At 40.5% G+C, this 15,088-nt stretch overlaps 1 protein-coding gene and 1 long non-coding RNA gene across 5 annotated transcripts in view; one reads left to right on the top strand and one right to left on the bottom strand.

Moving 5' to 3' along the window:
* GALNT1 (polypeptide N-acetylgalactosaminyltransferase 1) overlaps positions 1-9,011 on the top strand; it is a 59,504-nt gene extending 50,493 nt beyond the window's left edge. For both annotated transcript variants that reach the window (XM_083583089.1, XM_083583090.1), the window contains 4 exons: positions 181-320; positions 5,410-5,508; positions 6,466-6,600; positions 7,734-9,011. In XM_083583089.1, coding sequence (XP_083439215.1) covers positions 181-320; positions 5,410-5,508; positions 6,466-6,600; positions 7,734-7,880 — 521 coding nt within the window. In that variant the 3' untranslated portion in view covers positions 7,881-9,011. The remainder of the gene's footprint in view (positions 1-180; positions 321-5,409; positions 5,509-6,465; positions 6,601-7,733) is intronic.
* Positions 1-15,088, bottom strand: part of LOC310748208 — a 60,580-nt gene that overhangs the window by 11,507 nt on the left and 33,985 nt on the right. Inside the window, exon 3 of one of the 3 annotated variants that reach the window (XR_014541201.1) lies at positions 13,120-13,716. The exons of the other annotated variants lie outside the window; for them this stretch is intronic. This is a non-coding gene — a long non-coding RNA (uncharacterized lncRNA). Of the gene's footprint in view, positions 1-13,119; positions 13,717-15,088 lie in introns of those variants that run through there. 3 annotated transcript variants of the gene reach the window in all.

Genomic DNA, 15,088 nt, shown 5'->3' with positions numbered 1-15,088 from the left:
CTCACAGTTTCAGATAAAACTGGTTGTAAGACTTCCTTGTGATAGTAAGAGACCTAGAACCTGTCCTCAAAGATCTGTGTAAAGATTACTCTTCTCACCCAGTCTAATTTTTGTGCAGGTAATCTATTACTGTATTTATTCAACTAAAACTGTAACTAACTGAGATGCAACTCTCTGCAGGGGTTACAAAGGTAGATTATGGAGACATATCATCACGACTTGGACTTAGACACAAGCTGCAGTGCAAACCTTTTTCCTGGTACCTAGAGACTGTTTATCCTGATTCCCAAATACCACGACTCTATTTCTCTTTGGGAGAGGTAACAATTTTAAGACCCATACAGTTTTGAGAACTCTTAATTAACTGTAGAATTCTTTAATATGCCTCAAGCGTTGAAGTAAAAAAATATGTGTGAACGGCACACCTGTGCTTTTTTTCTAATGTGCAAAGCTTTAAAGTTGGGGTAAAAAGATTAAAGCAGATTTATTTCTCCCGTGTGTAAGTCTTTCTGTAATGCTGTAATATAAGAATTCAAATCCTTAGGTCATATAAAATCTAAATTAATATTTGGAAGGAAATTCTTTTCCAGAAGCAGGGAATTTACATGCTGCTGCTAATGTGCACTGTGCTAACAGCTTCTAAACTTAAGTAACCACAGGCTAGTGGTGTAGCAGGGATTCTAAAGAGGAAAAGCTTGTTTTATCAGAACAAGTTCTTTTCCTCTTATTATGTTCAGCATGTTTCTATACTGCCTTTTTCGTAAATAAATTTTTATTTATTTTCACAGATAGTAAACAACAAAATAAGGATACAAAAACCAAACCACAATCTAACATTTGAACTTCTAATAAGGATTCCTAAAGCCTTCTTTTGAGTTTTTTTACACCTCAAGACTTCTTTCCACCCCCTTCTACTGATTCTTTACAACTTACATCATTTTCTGCATTTTGTTAGCATTTTTATCCAGTTGTTACTCCTTAACATTTTCTAGTTCCTTACTTCTTACAAGTGCTTAATCGAACCCTGCCAATGTACCAACTTGTTCACAACATTTCTGCACATATGCAATAAGGTTTTTTCCATTGTTTTTAAACTTCTCATTGTCAGAGTCTCTGAGTTTTGCCGTCAGTTTTGCCATTTCTGCATATTCCATAAGTTTGATTTGCCATTCTTCTATTGTTGGCAACTGTTCTTCTTCCCATCTTTGGGCTAACAGGATCCGGGCTGCTGTTGTGGCGTACATAAATAATTTCTTCTGTTCTTTGGGAATTTCTGTTCCTGTTACACCTAATAAAAATGCTTCAGGTTTTGTTTTTTTAAAAAAGTTAGTTTAAACATTCTCTTCAATTCATTCTATATCATTTCCCAGTAGCTTTTAATAACCTTACATTCCCATCACATATGATAGAATGTACCCTCTTTTTCTCTGCATTTCCAGCACTTATTAGAACTTGTTTCATACATTTTAGCAAGTTTAATCGGTGTCATATACCACATACATCATTTCATATAGTTCTCTTTAAGTGTGGTACATGCAGTAAATTTGAGATCCACAGTTTTTCCCAATCATTCACTTGTATATTATGTCCCACATCCTTTGCCGACTTCATTACACACTTAACCTCTTCGTCTTTGTTTTTCCATTCCAACAGCAAATTATACATTTTCGACAGTAATTTCATATTATCCTCCACCATTTCTCTTTGAAATCTTGATATGGTGTAACTAAATCCTTTTTGTCATTTTTAAAAGTTTCGTTTAGTTGAAAGTGTTGTAACCAATCTATTACTTTCTCGCCGATTTCCTCAAATCTTTCAACTTTAATTGATTATCCACTTCTGTTAACAGCTCTTTGTACATTGGCCGTTTAGTCCTTATGCTAACCTTTTTTACTGATATTACTTCTGTCGGTGAGACCCACCATGGTGTCTTTTGTAAGTTGGTCCCTTACCTTTCCCGCCCCGACCTGCCACAGTGATCCATGCGACGGTCATCTCCAGGCTTGACTACTGTAATTCGCTCTACGTGGGGCTGCCCTTGAAGCTGTCCCAGAAACTCCAGCGGGTACAGAATGCTGCAGCGAGGCTCCTCACGGGGTCTCTGCCATGGGAGCATATTCACCCAGTGCTTTTCAAGCTGCACTGGCTCCCGGTGGAGTACAGGTTCAGATTTAAGGTGCTGCTTTTGACCTTTAAAGCCCTTCATGGCCTAGGACCCTCGTACCTACGGGACCGCCTCTCCTGGTATGCCCCACGGAGAGCCTCAAGGTCCATAAATAACAACACCCTAGTGGTCCCAGGCCCTAATGAAGTTAGATTGGCCTCAACCAGAGCCAGGGCCTTTTCAACTCTGGCTCCGGCCTGGTGGAACGCTCTGCCTCATGAGACCAGAGCCCTGCAGGATCTGATTTCTTTCCGCAGGGCCTGTAAGACAGAGTTGTTCCGCCTGGCCTTTGGCTTGGAGCCAATTTGATTCCCTCCCTCCCTCGCTCTCTTTCTTTTTTCTTTTCCTTCTCCTCCTGCGATGAGGCTACATTTTAATATTTTAATGTTCCATTATTTTAATGTTGTATTTTATTTTTGTTTTTAAGTTGTAATCATTAATCTTGTTTTATTATTGCTTGTAAGCCGCTCTGAGCCCGGCCTTGGCTGGGGAGGGTGGGGTATAAATAAAAAAATATTATTATTATTATTATTAATACAGTGGTTTACATACGCTTCAGGTTACACACACTTCAGGTTACAGACTCCGCTAACCCAGAAATAGTACCTCGGGTTAAGAACTTTGCTTCAGGATGAGAACAGAAATCACGCAGCAGCGGCACGGTGGCAGCGGGAGGCCCCATTAGCTAAAGTGGTGCTTCAGGTTAAGAACAGTTTTAGGTTAAGAACGGACCTCCAGAACGAATTAAGTACTTAACCCGAGGTACCACTGTAAATCCTTACATCTCTCCCATACTTTTAAAATTGCATTTCTTATTATGTGGTTCTGGAATCCTTTGTGCACTTTGGCTTTATTATACCATAAATACGCATGCCAACCAAATTTACTTTCATGTCCTTATAAATCTAAAAGATCTGTGTTTTCTAATTTAATCCAGTCCCGAATCCAACAGATACAGGATGCTTCATAATATATCTTTAAATCTGGTAGGGAGAAACCTGCCTCTTAATACAAATATTCCCAAAGTGGTTAACAGAAACAGCTTAAAACTCCTGTATTTTATTTAATAAATCTTTAACCTACCATACAGAGTATCTACCCTCACAATGCAGTTTGCAACATATATAATAAACATTAGAATTCCCAATTATTAAAATAAGAAACAATAAAAATGATGCTCCCAGTGGACATCAAAAGCATTTCCCTGGGGATAAATTTTATTAATTTTATATGCATTATATGTCCAGAATTTCCCAGATATATCCTGAATACTATAGTCAGAAGCAGTGTCTGGGCAGAAATTGCTAAAATGTCCGGGAAAATCTGGACTTTATGGCAACCCATGTTGGCATTGTTGTTACTGGCGATTTTCCTTAAAAATAGCAGCCCTACATTATATGCTATATTATATTTAACTTATTTAAAAGGCAGAACCAACAGTAAAGATACCCACTCTCTGGTCAATCAAGCCCAACTGCCTTGTGGAATAAAAGGACTGTTGCTTGCCTCTAAAATGAAGCCAAGGAAGAATATAGACAGGGCTTTAGAGTCATACCCAAAATGATGATTAGAATCTGATCTTGGATTAACAAAGCTAAGTAATGCTATTATAATGTTTAGCTTGATCTGATTAATCATCCTATCCCATTTCAGGTTGGACAGGTAATCTCACTCCTACCCTTCCTCTCTCTCGCCCATCTTAAGGGTAAACTAATTTGATAATTTAGAATGAATGCCGTAGTTGCTACTCCGTGATTCTCATGATCACATGTTGTCGTCTAAATAATTGTACTGATTTTCACTAAGCTTTAGATAAAACTTTCCACATTTTAAAAATCACATTGACTCTGAAACATCTGTTGGACTATACAAGAATATCCTTGCTTTTATAAGGGGTTCAATGAGTTTAAGTTAGAAGTCTTAGTGTTATTAAAATCTCAGATGTTGGACAGGCATGGGTAACTTAGCTGGTCTGCAAGTTATAACCATTCTTGGGGAAAGTGTAATCTGGCCATATTATCCATGTCCTAACTAAAGTTAAGTTTACAGTACTGTAATTCATGCCATGTGGGGTTTCCTTGGAAGATTGGAAAATTCAACTGATTCAGAACATGGCTTCCACTAGTACAACACTGTAGAATACTGGTTTACTGAAAGGAGAGCCTTGGAATGTGGGGAGGAAAAAGTCAGTTAGGTGACAGTTGGGGAGAAGTAGTAGAGTAGAGCAGCTGAAGAGAAAGGTAAGAAAAAGCAGTGGACTAGAGAAACGGAGAGAGAGGCAAGTGGTCCAAAGTTCAACCAGTGGGGAAAAGTGAGCTATAATAAGACACTGAAGACTATTATGTTTCAAGGGGCAATCACTGATTAATTGCTCTTTATGGACTGTTAGGAATCTAAGGATCTAAATAGCTCTTGAACACCATGCTGCTTTTTTATGCCTTTCGTTTTATTGGTGGTTTTTAAAATTGTGTGTGCTGCCTTGATAATTTGATTTGGAAGCATACTGCTGCAAGGTATTGGTATTGCCTGGTATTGCCCTGCATTCCCACTTGGCCCCCATTCCACAGCTTATTCCCTATTTCTCGGCTCTTCCATTGTGGTTCTTTGTTGTGTACAGCGAAGGGCATAAAGAAGGTGCGTGGAAAGAGCCTCAAGACTGCTCCTGATCTCTTTATTTATTTGCTTGTTTGTTGAATTCGTATACCACCCTTCACCCAAATATCTCAGGCCAGTTCACAGCATATAAATACAAATTAAAAACGCAAAATGCATAACTAAAACAAGAAAACAATAAAACAAACCAATAACCACCACCCTCTGGAAGCACATTTAACATGACATAAAATGTTATCAGCCAAGGCCTGGTTGAAGAGGAATGTTTTCACCTGGCCTAAAGATGTATAATGAAGGTGCCAGGCAAGCCTCCTGGGGAGAGCAATCCACAAATGGGGAGCCACTGCAGAAAAGGCCCCGTTCTCGTGTTGCCACCCTCTGGACCTCTTGTGGAGGAGGCCCGCAAAGAATGGCCTCAGGTTGGGTCATATTATCATTATTTATTCAATTTATATACCGCCCTATACCCACAGGTCTCATATGGAGAAATATAGGATGGACAGGGTAACTGAACAGGGCACATATGCAAAGGCTTTCTTGCTTGTGATTTCCAAGGCTTGCATGCAGATTGTCTTTCTAATGTAAATACGTATAGCAAACTGGGTGTGCTGAATTATTGTTCTTGTCTTCAGATCAGAAACATGGAAACAAATCAGTGTCTGGATAACATGGCAAGGAAAGAAAATGAAAAAGTTGGCATTTTTAATTGTCACGGGATGGGTGGCAATCAGGTAACAATATAAAATTCCGAAAACTAAAATATTAGCTTTTTAAACTGTATAGAATTAGACAAGTCATTGTGTATGTGAATGTGAGAGTGCATATGTCTGTGTGTGCATGCATGAGCACTGTGTGTACATATGTGCACATATGTGCCACAGAGTGCGGAGGAAATTAATGTTTTGGGGAGTGAGCGTGCGTATGTCTGCATGACAGTATGCTTGCGTGTGTGCGTGCATGTTTGAGTGTACAGTGTAATGCAAGAATGTATGCATCTGTAGGCCTCTGTGTACATGTGTGATTGTATTTGTGCATATATGTGTGCACACAGATCTGTGGGGGTGAGATATATGGGGGAGTGAGAGAATGGAGGAGAAAGAGGAGTGCCCCCACTTATTTGTGCATTGGCCACTCCTTCTGCCAGTGGTATGTGGTTCCAGTCACTATCTCTCAAAGACAATGTGACCCTTGACCTCAAAAAAAGATTCCACAGTTACTGGGAAGTAAGCCTTCTTAAATTCAGTGGGACCCACTTCTAAATGGAAATAGGATTGCACTGTACAACTTTTTTATAGTATGCTTTGATTCCTGTAGGTCTTGCTTGGAATAATATTAATTTGACTGTTGTGAGGTTGCAAGCTTGTGCAGCTAGAGGGAGATCATCCTGTTTCATGCTGTAGACCTGTTTGTTTTAGGACATGGATGGGTGCTGTTGGGCAATATGGCAGGGAAAGTTGTGATTCCCCCTCAAAAAATGAAAGTTCTGCAGCAGCCCTGCCCTCTATCCAAGCACCCAGTGACTATATCTACCACTAGTTTAAGAAACTCTTTTATGCAAAGAGATTAATTATTCTAAAGCTGTTTTCCATATGTGTACATATGTGTACATTGAGGACAGGTTTAATGTTCAGAAAAACATATAATGTGGTATATATCATGGTCATAACAGGCTATTGCTTTCCATCAAGGTTTTCTCATATACAGCCAACAAAGAAATTCGAACAGATGATTTGTGCTTAGATGTCTCCAAACTTAATGGTCCTGTCACAATGCTCAAGTGCCACCACTTAAAAGGCAATCAACTTTGGGAATATGATCCAGTGGTAAGTTGTCTTATGACTGAAGCTCAAGTGATTAGAAAATTCATTGACTATAGATGTTGGTATAATTATAGTATTGTGGAGAATGCTGGTTGGAACTAGGAGATGGGAGTAATAAATTAAGATAAGTAACATGATGTGTTGCAATTTTTAAACTGTGTTGGAATTAAAGCTGCTTTTTTAGTAATGAAGTTGTGTAAGCAAAGGGAAGGAACTCATCTAAGGAGATAATTCATTCCTGTGTCCCATGGATTACAAAGGACACACACACAAATTACAGCTGTACCCTAACAAATAACACTCCCTATTTTTTCCACAAACTGCAATGCTAGTTTTACCTGCTTTTCTCAAACTACAGTAATTCCTTGCATGATTAAAGGAAGCGCTGGCGGCCTTGAAGCTTGCAGTCACATCCTGTTTTGTTTTCCAAAGGGCCTGAACAAAAGGTACCAATGACCTTTTTGCTGGCCACTTGAATGCAAACCCTTTCCAACTCTTCCCCATTTCTCATTCTGCAGTGGTGCATTTAAATTTCTGTTACAGCAGCATCAAGGTAAAGCTAGAAATTGCTGTTTGAACATGGTTACGGGTTGGATTAAAATGTCAATTTGTATAAAAGATTATAGTCAATTTCTAGTAGTACGTTTTTAAATCTGTGGGCCCATGGTCCATTTATTACAGTGCACCTGTTCTGAGTATGATTTTTGTTAGATATTACCTAGTGTTTTAAGTTGGCCCTTTTTCTTGTTGATTTAAATCATGATTTAAGTCTATGCTAAGTCATTACTTTAAAAAAGCCCCCCTGCACTACATTGCAAGTTTCTTTTAAAACTTTAGAGTTTCAAAAGCAGTGTGCACTGCAAGGGAGGCTGCTCATGTTAAAAAAATAATAATTAAAAAATCCTAAACACCCTCCCACAAGCCCTTAAGAATCTTTAGTGGCATTTCCAAGATACCTAAGAGGTACTGAGTTCCATATATGCTCTCAAAGGATGTGGAGAGAGGAAAACACAACTATCCTTTTCCTAGCAGTGGTCCTAAATGAACCTACTGGCTGGTGTGGATTATCTCTTCCTCTTCTAATTAAAATATACTCTTTTCCCCCCTTTTCTTTCCTCTCTCCCCCGCCGAAAAAGAAATTAACCCTTTTGCATGTGAACAGTAACCAGTGCCTGGATAAAGCCACTGAAGAAGACAGCCAGGTACCCAGCATCAAAGACTGCAGTGGTGGCCGCTCTCAGCAGTGGCTTCTTCGTAACGTCACCCTTCCAGAAATATTCTGAAAGGAGTCAAAGAGGAGGATTGACTGGACTACCTCAGCAAGTACGTGGGCTACGTTTTTATGTAGCAAGCAAAGGCTGCAAGGTTTATTGGCCACTGGAGCAGATTTCTAAATCTTGAAGAGCCAGCCATCCTGGTGTTAAGGGAGTGGGACTACATGAGTACTTGTGAACCTGCGCACACTGATGTTTACAAGATTGAAAATAGTTCATCAAAGAATCATTTAATAGAACATTTGGACCGTGGAAACAATCAAGGAAATATGCACTCTGGAGAGTGGCACAACCGAGTTCTCTTGTACATCAGCAGCCTTGACCAAAGGTGCTGTTACAAAGATTCTTTTACAAGGTTTAATGTTAACCAAGGTATCAAACATAAATGCAAATATAAATGGAGAAGTTTTAATATCACAAGGGGGGGGGGGGAATCACTGAAGCAAGAATCAGGGTTCAGAGGCAAAAAAACAAATCAGAACTATATAAGAAGTACAATTTGTAATACTAAATATCAGATTTATATGTAGATTTTTTACTTCGGTGGGGGGGAAATAACCAAGTGAGACACAATTTCTGTTCAATTGTGTGGTAGTCCATTAATATTCTTTCTTCCTCCCCTGATGGGTCTTGAGCTTATTAGGAGCAAAAGTAAAATTGAGTATAAATAAAATTGGCTCTCTGAATGTCAGTTCAACATTTTTAAACTTTCATTTTGGCTTGCAGGCTGTTGGAACTGTTAATAAATCTTTTTTTTAATGATCTGAAAACTGGAGATGCATCCTTTGATGTGACTTGCTATTTCAGTTGTACTTGGGTCAATCAGCTTTTGACCTTCCATCACCAACTTAAGAATTTGTTAGTAAAATCTGTTAACTTGACTGATAATGCTTAATGGCCAACTCTCTTACTACTGTACTACAGGTTTTGTTTTCACAGCAATAAATCTTTCATTTTTTGACTCCAGTCAGAGCCTACAAATATTGCTTATTCAGGTAATAAGTAGTTGACAACTGAATGTTTCTTGAAAACATTTTTCCACTCCATACTTTGATTGCATTCATATTTAGATTGCATTTTTTGAATTGTAATGTTGATCTGCTTTTTTTTCCTAATAAAATCTAAAGAAACCTGTAGAAATGGCCTTTTAAAAATTGATGTAACTGAAGGCCCTATGATTTGCTGTTACATTAGTCCAGCATTTTGAACTTGAATAGCTTCTTTCAGCAATCTCTGAAAAATCAGAGCAGTGGGGACTGGGTAATATTATGGTTCCTAACATTCAAAATGAGCTGTCTTTTAAAGAAAGAAACATGGAAATGACTAGGATAATTTTGAAAAGAATGTGGAGTCCTGTTTCCATTCCAGTTGGTTATATGCTGCTTTGATCAGCCATTCTCTCATTTTGAACCCATTATGTGACACATCTATAAAACAGAACCAGAATGCTTTTCAACACAAAATGGGGAAGCTGTCCCCTCACAGTTCTGTCCATCATATCACTGTTATGTGCAGTTTGAGCGCTATGTGTTTTATATAAATGTGAATCAACTGTCCTAGTAATGTTCTCTTCAGTTAAACGTTAGCTAAGTAGTCGGAACTAAGGAACCTTGATATATGCTGCAGAGCTTTTCCATGATATTTGCCTGAGTTGTTCATATCTACTATGTGCCTTTCAGATGTGTAATTTGTTTGGTAATACCACAGAGACAAGAAAAAGTTCTTCTAAACTAAAGCATACTTCTAGCCGTAAGAACTGCATGTGTTCTACATTAAAACGTGCACATAAAAAGCAAGCCGGCGGGGAGGGCTATTAGGCCAGGAATAATCTGCAGTTGCTCTAGAATGTTGCTTGTTTTCTTATTTCTGCATCCTGTCCTTCTAGGAACCCAGTAAGTTTGAAAGAGGTGTGCATCTCGGCAGTGTTTTAGCTACTGCCAGATACTGCTCGTCCTAATCCTATGTTTACTCATAACTCAATTTGATGACATATACTTGATAGCAGTCTTAATGTTGCTAAAGCAGTTAACTGCAATTGGGGGCAGTGGCTAGTCGAGGAATGTCCTTGAGTGAGAACAAAATAAAACCCTTTCTCCTGTAGGGATGTCTCTGCCTATCTCTCCACTGGCAGGAAGTTAAATGTTATAGAGAATACAACTTGGGGGCTGAGACAACCCCCTTCAGTTCTACTTCCTGCCGGCTGCTCCAGGCACAGCAAAAGAGAAGAGGTGGCATGCCATCTGAGAAGGGATTTTTCATTTGTTCTTCCTTGTCTGTTTATTCCTGGCTTCCCTTCTGTTACTCCTGATGGGTTTTAGCTTTCTCCCAGCTCCATGTAACATACAGATCAGAGGACTGGAATATGAGTTATGAACAAACTAAGCCAACTAATCTTGGATCCTATATACCTTCCTCCATTCTGATAAGCATTTTCTTTAAAGTTTGTGTATGCCTCAAGCTGGTCACTTCCTGATTTTGAAATGTGTAGCAGAGGCACTGAATAGCTCACATTAAGTGAAGCCCAGGAAATGGGGACATAAGCCTTGGCCATTGGAAAAGTGGGACTTCGTTGTTAGTTCCCGTGCTCCTTTTTTAGATGAGTCTGAAACACCACGATTGGATCAGTTCACCCTCTTTATTATGGACAATGACCAACATTCTGAAACTGGTATTTTATATATTTGTACAAGCAAAACAAAATAGAAAACCATAGAAATAAAATTACTAATAACTGTACCATACTATAGAACACCAGGCACAGAAAACAAAGTTGTAAGTCTGCTAAAATTAATTGCTATTGATTTTTTTTCACGCGGCAGCAAATATCTAACCAGAGATGGATGCATTCTGATCTGAAAGCAGTGCAGAAGCATAAAATGCATCTGATCGTACTGAGAAATTGTGTAAAGAAGATGTAATAGAAAGAGCGCCCCTCCAGATTAAAATGAGTATTTATGTTGACAGGGTTTTTTTTGGAACCTCCCCTTCAGAACTGCTGATGGAAGAACATTCAAATGTAAAGGCTTAGCAATGTTTTTGAGCAGAGAGCACATAAAGGTAGTTCCCCCCGTTTACAGGACTGAAGTTAGTTAGCATGCTATTTGAGGTTAAGCCTATAGCCTATTGGCATTCAACGCTAGCAATATGCTCTGTGGGTATTGCTCTGGCAGATTCATACCCCATAGGGATATGGTAAACCCAGTGGAGCCTTGGTGTTATCTGCTGCACCATGGGAGCGGGGCATGCTGGGGCGCGCTGCGCTGTTGGAGCAGCGTCCCTCCACCTGGAGGGCAGCTGAGGGGAACGGGGCATGGGTGCGCTGGCCCTGCATTCCCTGCAAAAGCAACACAGGGCCAGCACCCAAGCCGCAGCGTGTCTCAGGTGCCCTCCAGGTGGAGGGTGGCTGAGGCGGAGGTGACAGGCGTTCACCCACTGCATCCACCTGGAGGCCAGCACATGCTGATTGTGTCCATGTCGGCCGTCCTCTGGTAGCGGGGGGGGGGGGGGACGACGACGACGACGACGGACGCTGTAGATTGGCACACTATGAGCCCAGGCCACGCTGCTTTTGGGAGTGGTGCACTGGGCTCTGGTGTGCCAAGGCTTGTGCGCCTGCAAAGGTAAGTGCTGCTGGGGATGCCCAGTCTCCCCGCCTCCCCTAGCTATGCTACTAGGAAAACCATGGAAAACCCCTAACGCTGCAACTTCACAGTCAAATATTTTTTCCAAGCTGACTGAAAACAAGGATCAGGATCAGCAGGAGAGCAATAAGCATTTTTCCTCCACTGTAAAAACCAGCTCACTGAATTGGACCGATGGTCCCATCTCAGATTATATGGGCAGGTACCCATGAAAAGTGGCAGAATCCAAGAGGCAGTGCCATGAGCACCACTGCTCATAATCATTTATTACTAACTATTCTTTATTAGTAGAACTACTACTATTTTTAAAAGGACACGTTTCCTCAGACTGACCTAAGATTGGATGGGCTAATGGGCAAGGCATTTCCTCCATGGTAGATGGTGTATACAGTATGAGTTGATGTTTCCTTGGGAAAACCCCAGGTTCTAAGGGCCACCAAGTTGTAAAGTTCACTGTGGGTGGCCTTGGGCCACATAAGGAGCCTAACCTACTTTGTTGTGTTCTTGTGAGGTTATAACTGCACTCAGTTGCTTCAGGGCAGGGCAGAATGCACAGGGAATAAATACCTGCCATTTTTTGGTTTCGTTTCTATGACCCTTTGTTATGGGTGGCATCTACCATGCTCTATAATTAAGGCAAGAGAGCACTTGCTGTTACAAAGAATGGAAAGTTTCACTTCATTCTGTGATGCATGTTTCAGAAATAACTGGCCTGTCTGCATAATCCCTGCTTTAACTGCCCCAATTCAGCAACACTGGTCTATAGCTGCATGGGTGCAAGTAATAGCTGGAGGTGGAGAAGGAGTTCTTTAAAAAAGAAAGGGTGCTCAAGAGATGAGGCAGATAAAGACTTAGAGCCTGTACCCCTAGGGAAGGGGGGGTGAGAAACAAAGATCCCACAATAACATACTAAGCACCATTCATGTATGAAAGGGAAATCTATACCTGCAAACAGCCAATAGGCACATGTATGTGTTTACTGTAAGCCATGCTGTCAATACTGTGAAGTTGCATGTACTCCATAAAGTGTGAACTTACTCTTCAGGTTTAGGTATGGCTGCAGGTTATGGATTTGGCTGAACCTGTAAGAAGAGTAGCTGCCTTGAGAAGAATGTGATCCAAGTAACAGAAGCCATAAAGCAGTTGATAGCAAGGCCTTCAATTAAGCAGTAGGAAGTCAGTGCTTATTATGTTTTGTGCAGAAGTAGGGCATTTATTTGATGAAAGAACACTTTGCCAATTAATCATTTGGTGTTGGATGGATTCACCCATTAAGGGCACATGCTGCAACTCCTCCGTAAAGGATAAGTGACCCAGCACACATGGCCCCAAAGGCATTTTGCTTTTCTCACTAGTGTTACCCATTCGCTTCCACGACGGACGGTAGAGAACACATTCTCTCAACATCTGCAGTGATTGAGATGCTGCTGCCATGGCAGCACCAGATGAGTTGTCCAATGCAACATTGACTCCAGTGTTGTGGGATCAGTTCCAGCTAACGCAGCCTGATGGCCGATTTTAAATTCTAATGTTTTTACTGCTTTGATTATCAATGAACAGTGGTATACATTTTTTGCAACCAAATAAGTCATTAGGATCCTAACTACTTACGAGAGGGAACAGGTTTTACCATTTTGTTTTATTGATCCGGAACTGTTTAACCTATAGGACAAAAGGGGATAGCTTGGTTTTCAGCAGCCATCAATCTGCATAAGCTCTGTCCCTTAGCAAGACTGAAAACGGATAGATTTTGATATAACGAAGGCCAGTTATATAACAAAAACTGGAGTTCTGGAATTGTCTGCCTCCTGGTAAACGAAAAAATCCCAATTGAATTTTGCACAAAGGGAAGGCGACTTACAATAGAACTATACAAAGTAGTAAGTACATTACATCATTATGAATTGAGTACAGGGATGGCTTGTGCTGGAGTTAATACTGGCTACAAACACCAGCCACAGCAAGCTGTTTATACTGCCATCCAGTGAAACTGGTGGTGTTTGATCAGCTGTTTGGTTTCCCCGCTAATTAATGCAGATGGTTTAAGCTATTTTTTATTGGTTTCTCAACGAGCTCTTGGAGCAACCTTCTCCTACATCATACCGTTGGTTAAAAGTTCATTCTCTTCTCTCTAAATGAGTACTCGGTACTATTTTGGTGTTTGCTGCAGACTCCATTTCATTGCTATTGTACTTGGCTCTGAGCTGTAAAATAACAAAATACCACGGCTGTGTGATTGGAGGTTTTAATTACATTAAATAGATTTTAAAGCCAAAATGTCTATAAACTAGTTCAGTGCTAATGAAGTGACAGCTTTCTGCACACAAGCCAAAATAGTCACAGAAAGTGTGTCCATTTTAAGGAACGTATGCCACTTTGATCTTCTTTGGTATCTCTGTTTTGAGGGGCTTTGCCAGAGGACTCAGTTCAACATCTACCCTCTGGCTAGCAGAAGTTAACTGTTCACCAGGGTCCTGCCACTTATTAAAGTGTATCTCATAGCTTTCACTTCAAATGTCCCAAAGTCTGAGAACTTGAAAGGTTGCAATGTTATTTTGAAATACTTCTCTTGCCTCTTCTTGGTCTTGTCATCGAGGGCAAAAGATCCATTTAATAAAGTGCATTTAAAACTTGTCAGTTCTTTGCTTTCCCTGAAACCCTGAAGAACAGAAAGAAGCACAATCTAAAAATGGCTTGTGCAGGACTCAGAAATGGAGATAAACCTCCTGGTTTATTTGAGCTTCAGCTGCTACCCACCAAGTTTCCTGCTTCTGTCCCTCTCTTCCCTCAAAAAACAGCAGGAGATGAGACCGCTCACAGCACCTTTCAAGGCAGGCAGGTAGGAGAAAGAGCCTCTGAGCTTCGCCTGACCATTCTTCCTAGCTCTTTGTGCAGCTGGATGGGAGCTGAGCTGTCAGCCTGGCCATGAAGACACCAGCCAGAGACAACAGGCCTGTTCATACACTCTTGCCCATCCAAGAAAAGAGGGATTTGAAGCTTCTGTCTCACCCACAAACCTGTTCCCCCTTCAGGCCTTACTTTTTCCTACCTAGATATGTGAACCACATCTATTTTTGCAGCAGCTAATGATACATTAACATTCAGAATGAAACAGCTTGAAATTAGGTGACAGTTTTCAATATTGTCTATTAGAAATGTGCTACCTTTTAGAGAATATACTGATTTATGACTCTTAATAGCTGGTCTATATAATTTTGTACCCCAGCTTTAGAGTACCATATAGGTGTGGTTTAGTTCCCGGTGTGGTGAGTGAGAGAAAGAATCCCCAGTTGTCACTTGTACACATACCATGAACATGATAAAATAATGAGGCATGAGCAGTCAATTCCTTTTCTATATGCTTGTTGGCAACAAGAACTTTTTAAAAATCTGGCTGAGAAAATTACCTCGCTTTCAGCCCACTAAAGCCCTAAGCGGCCTCGGTCCAGTATACCTGAAGGAGCGTCTCCACCTCCATCATTCTGCCCAAACACCAAGGTCCAGCGCCGAGAGCCTTCTGGAGGTTCCCTCGCTGCGAGAAGCCATGTTACAGGGAACCAGGCAGAGGGCCTTCTC

This window comes from Podarcis filfolensis (assembly GCF_964270895.1).
Source record: "Podarcis filfolensis genome assembly, chromosome: 13".
NCBI lineage: Eukaryota > Metazoa > Chordata > Lepidosauria > Squamata > Lacertidae > Podarcis > Podarcis filfolensis.
Note: the sequence above shows the minus strand (reverse complement) of the source record. Positions and strands in the feature narration are given on the sequence as shown.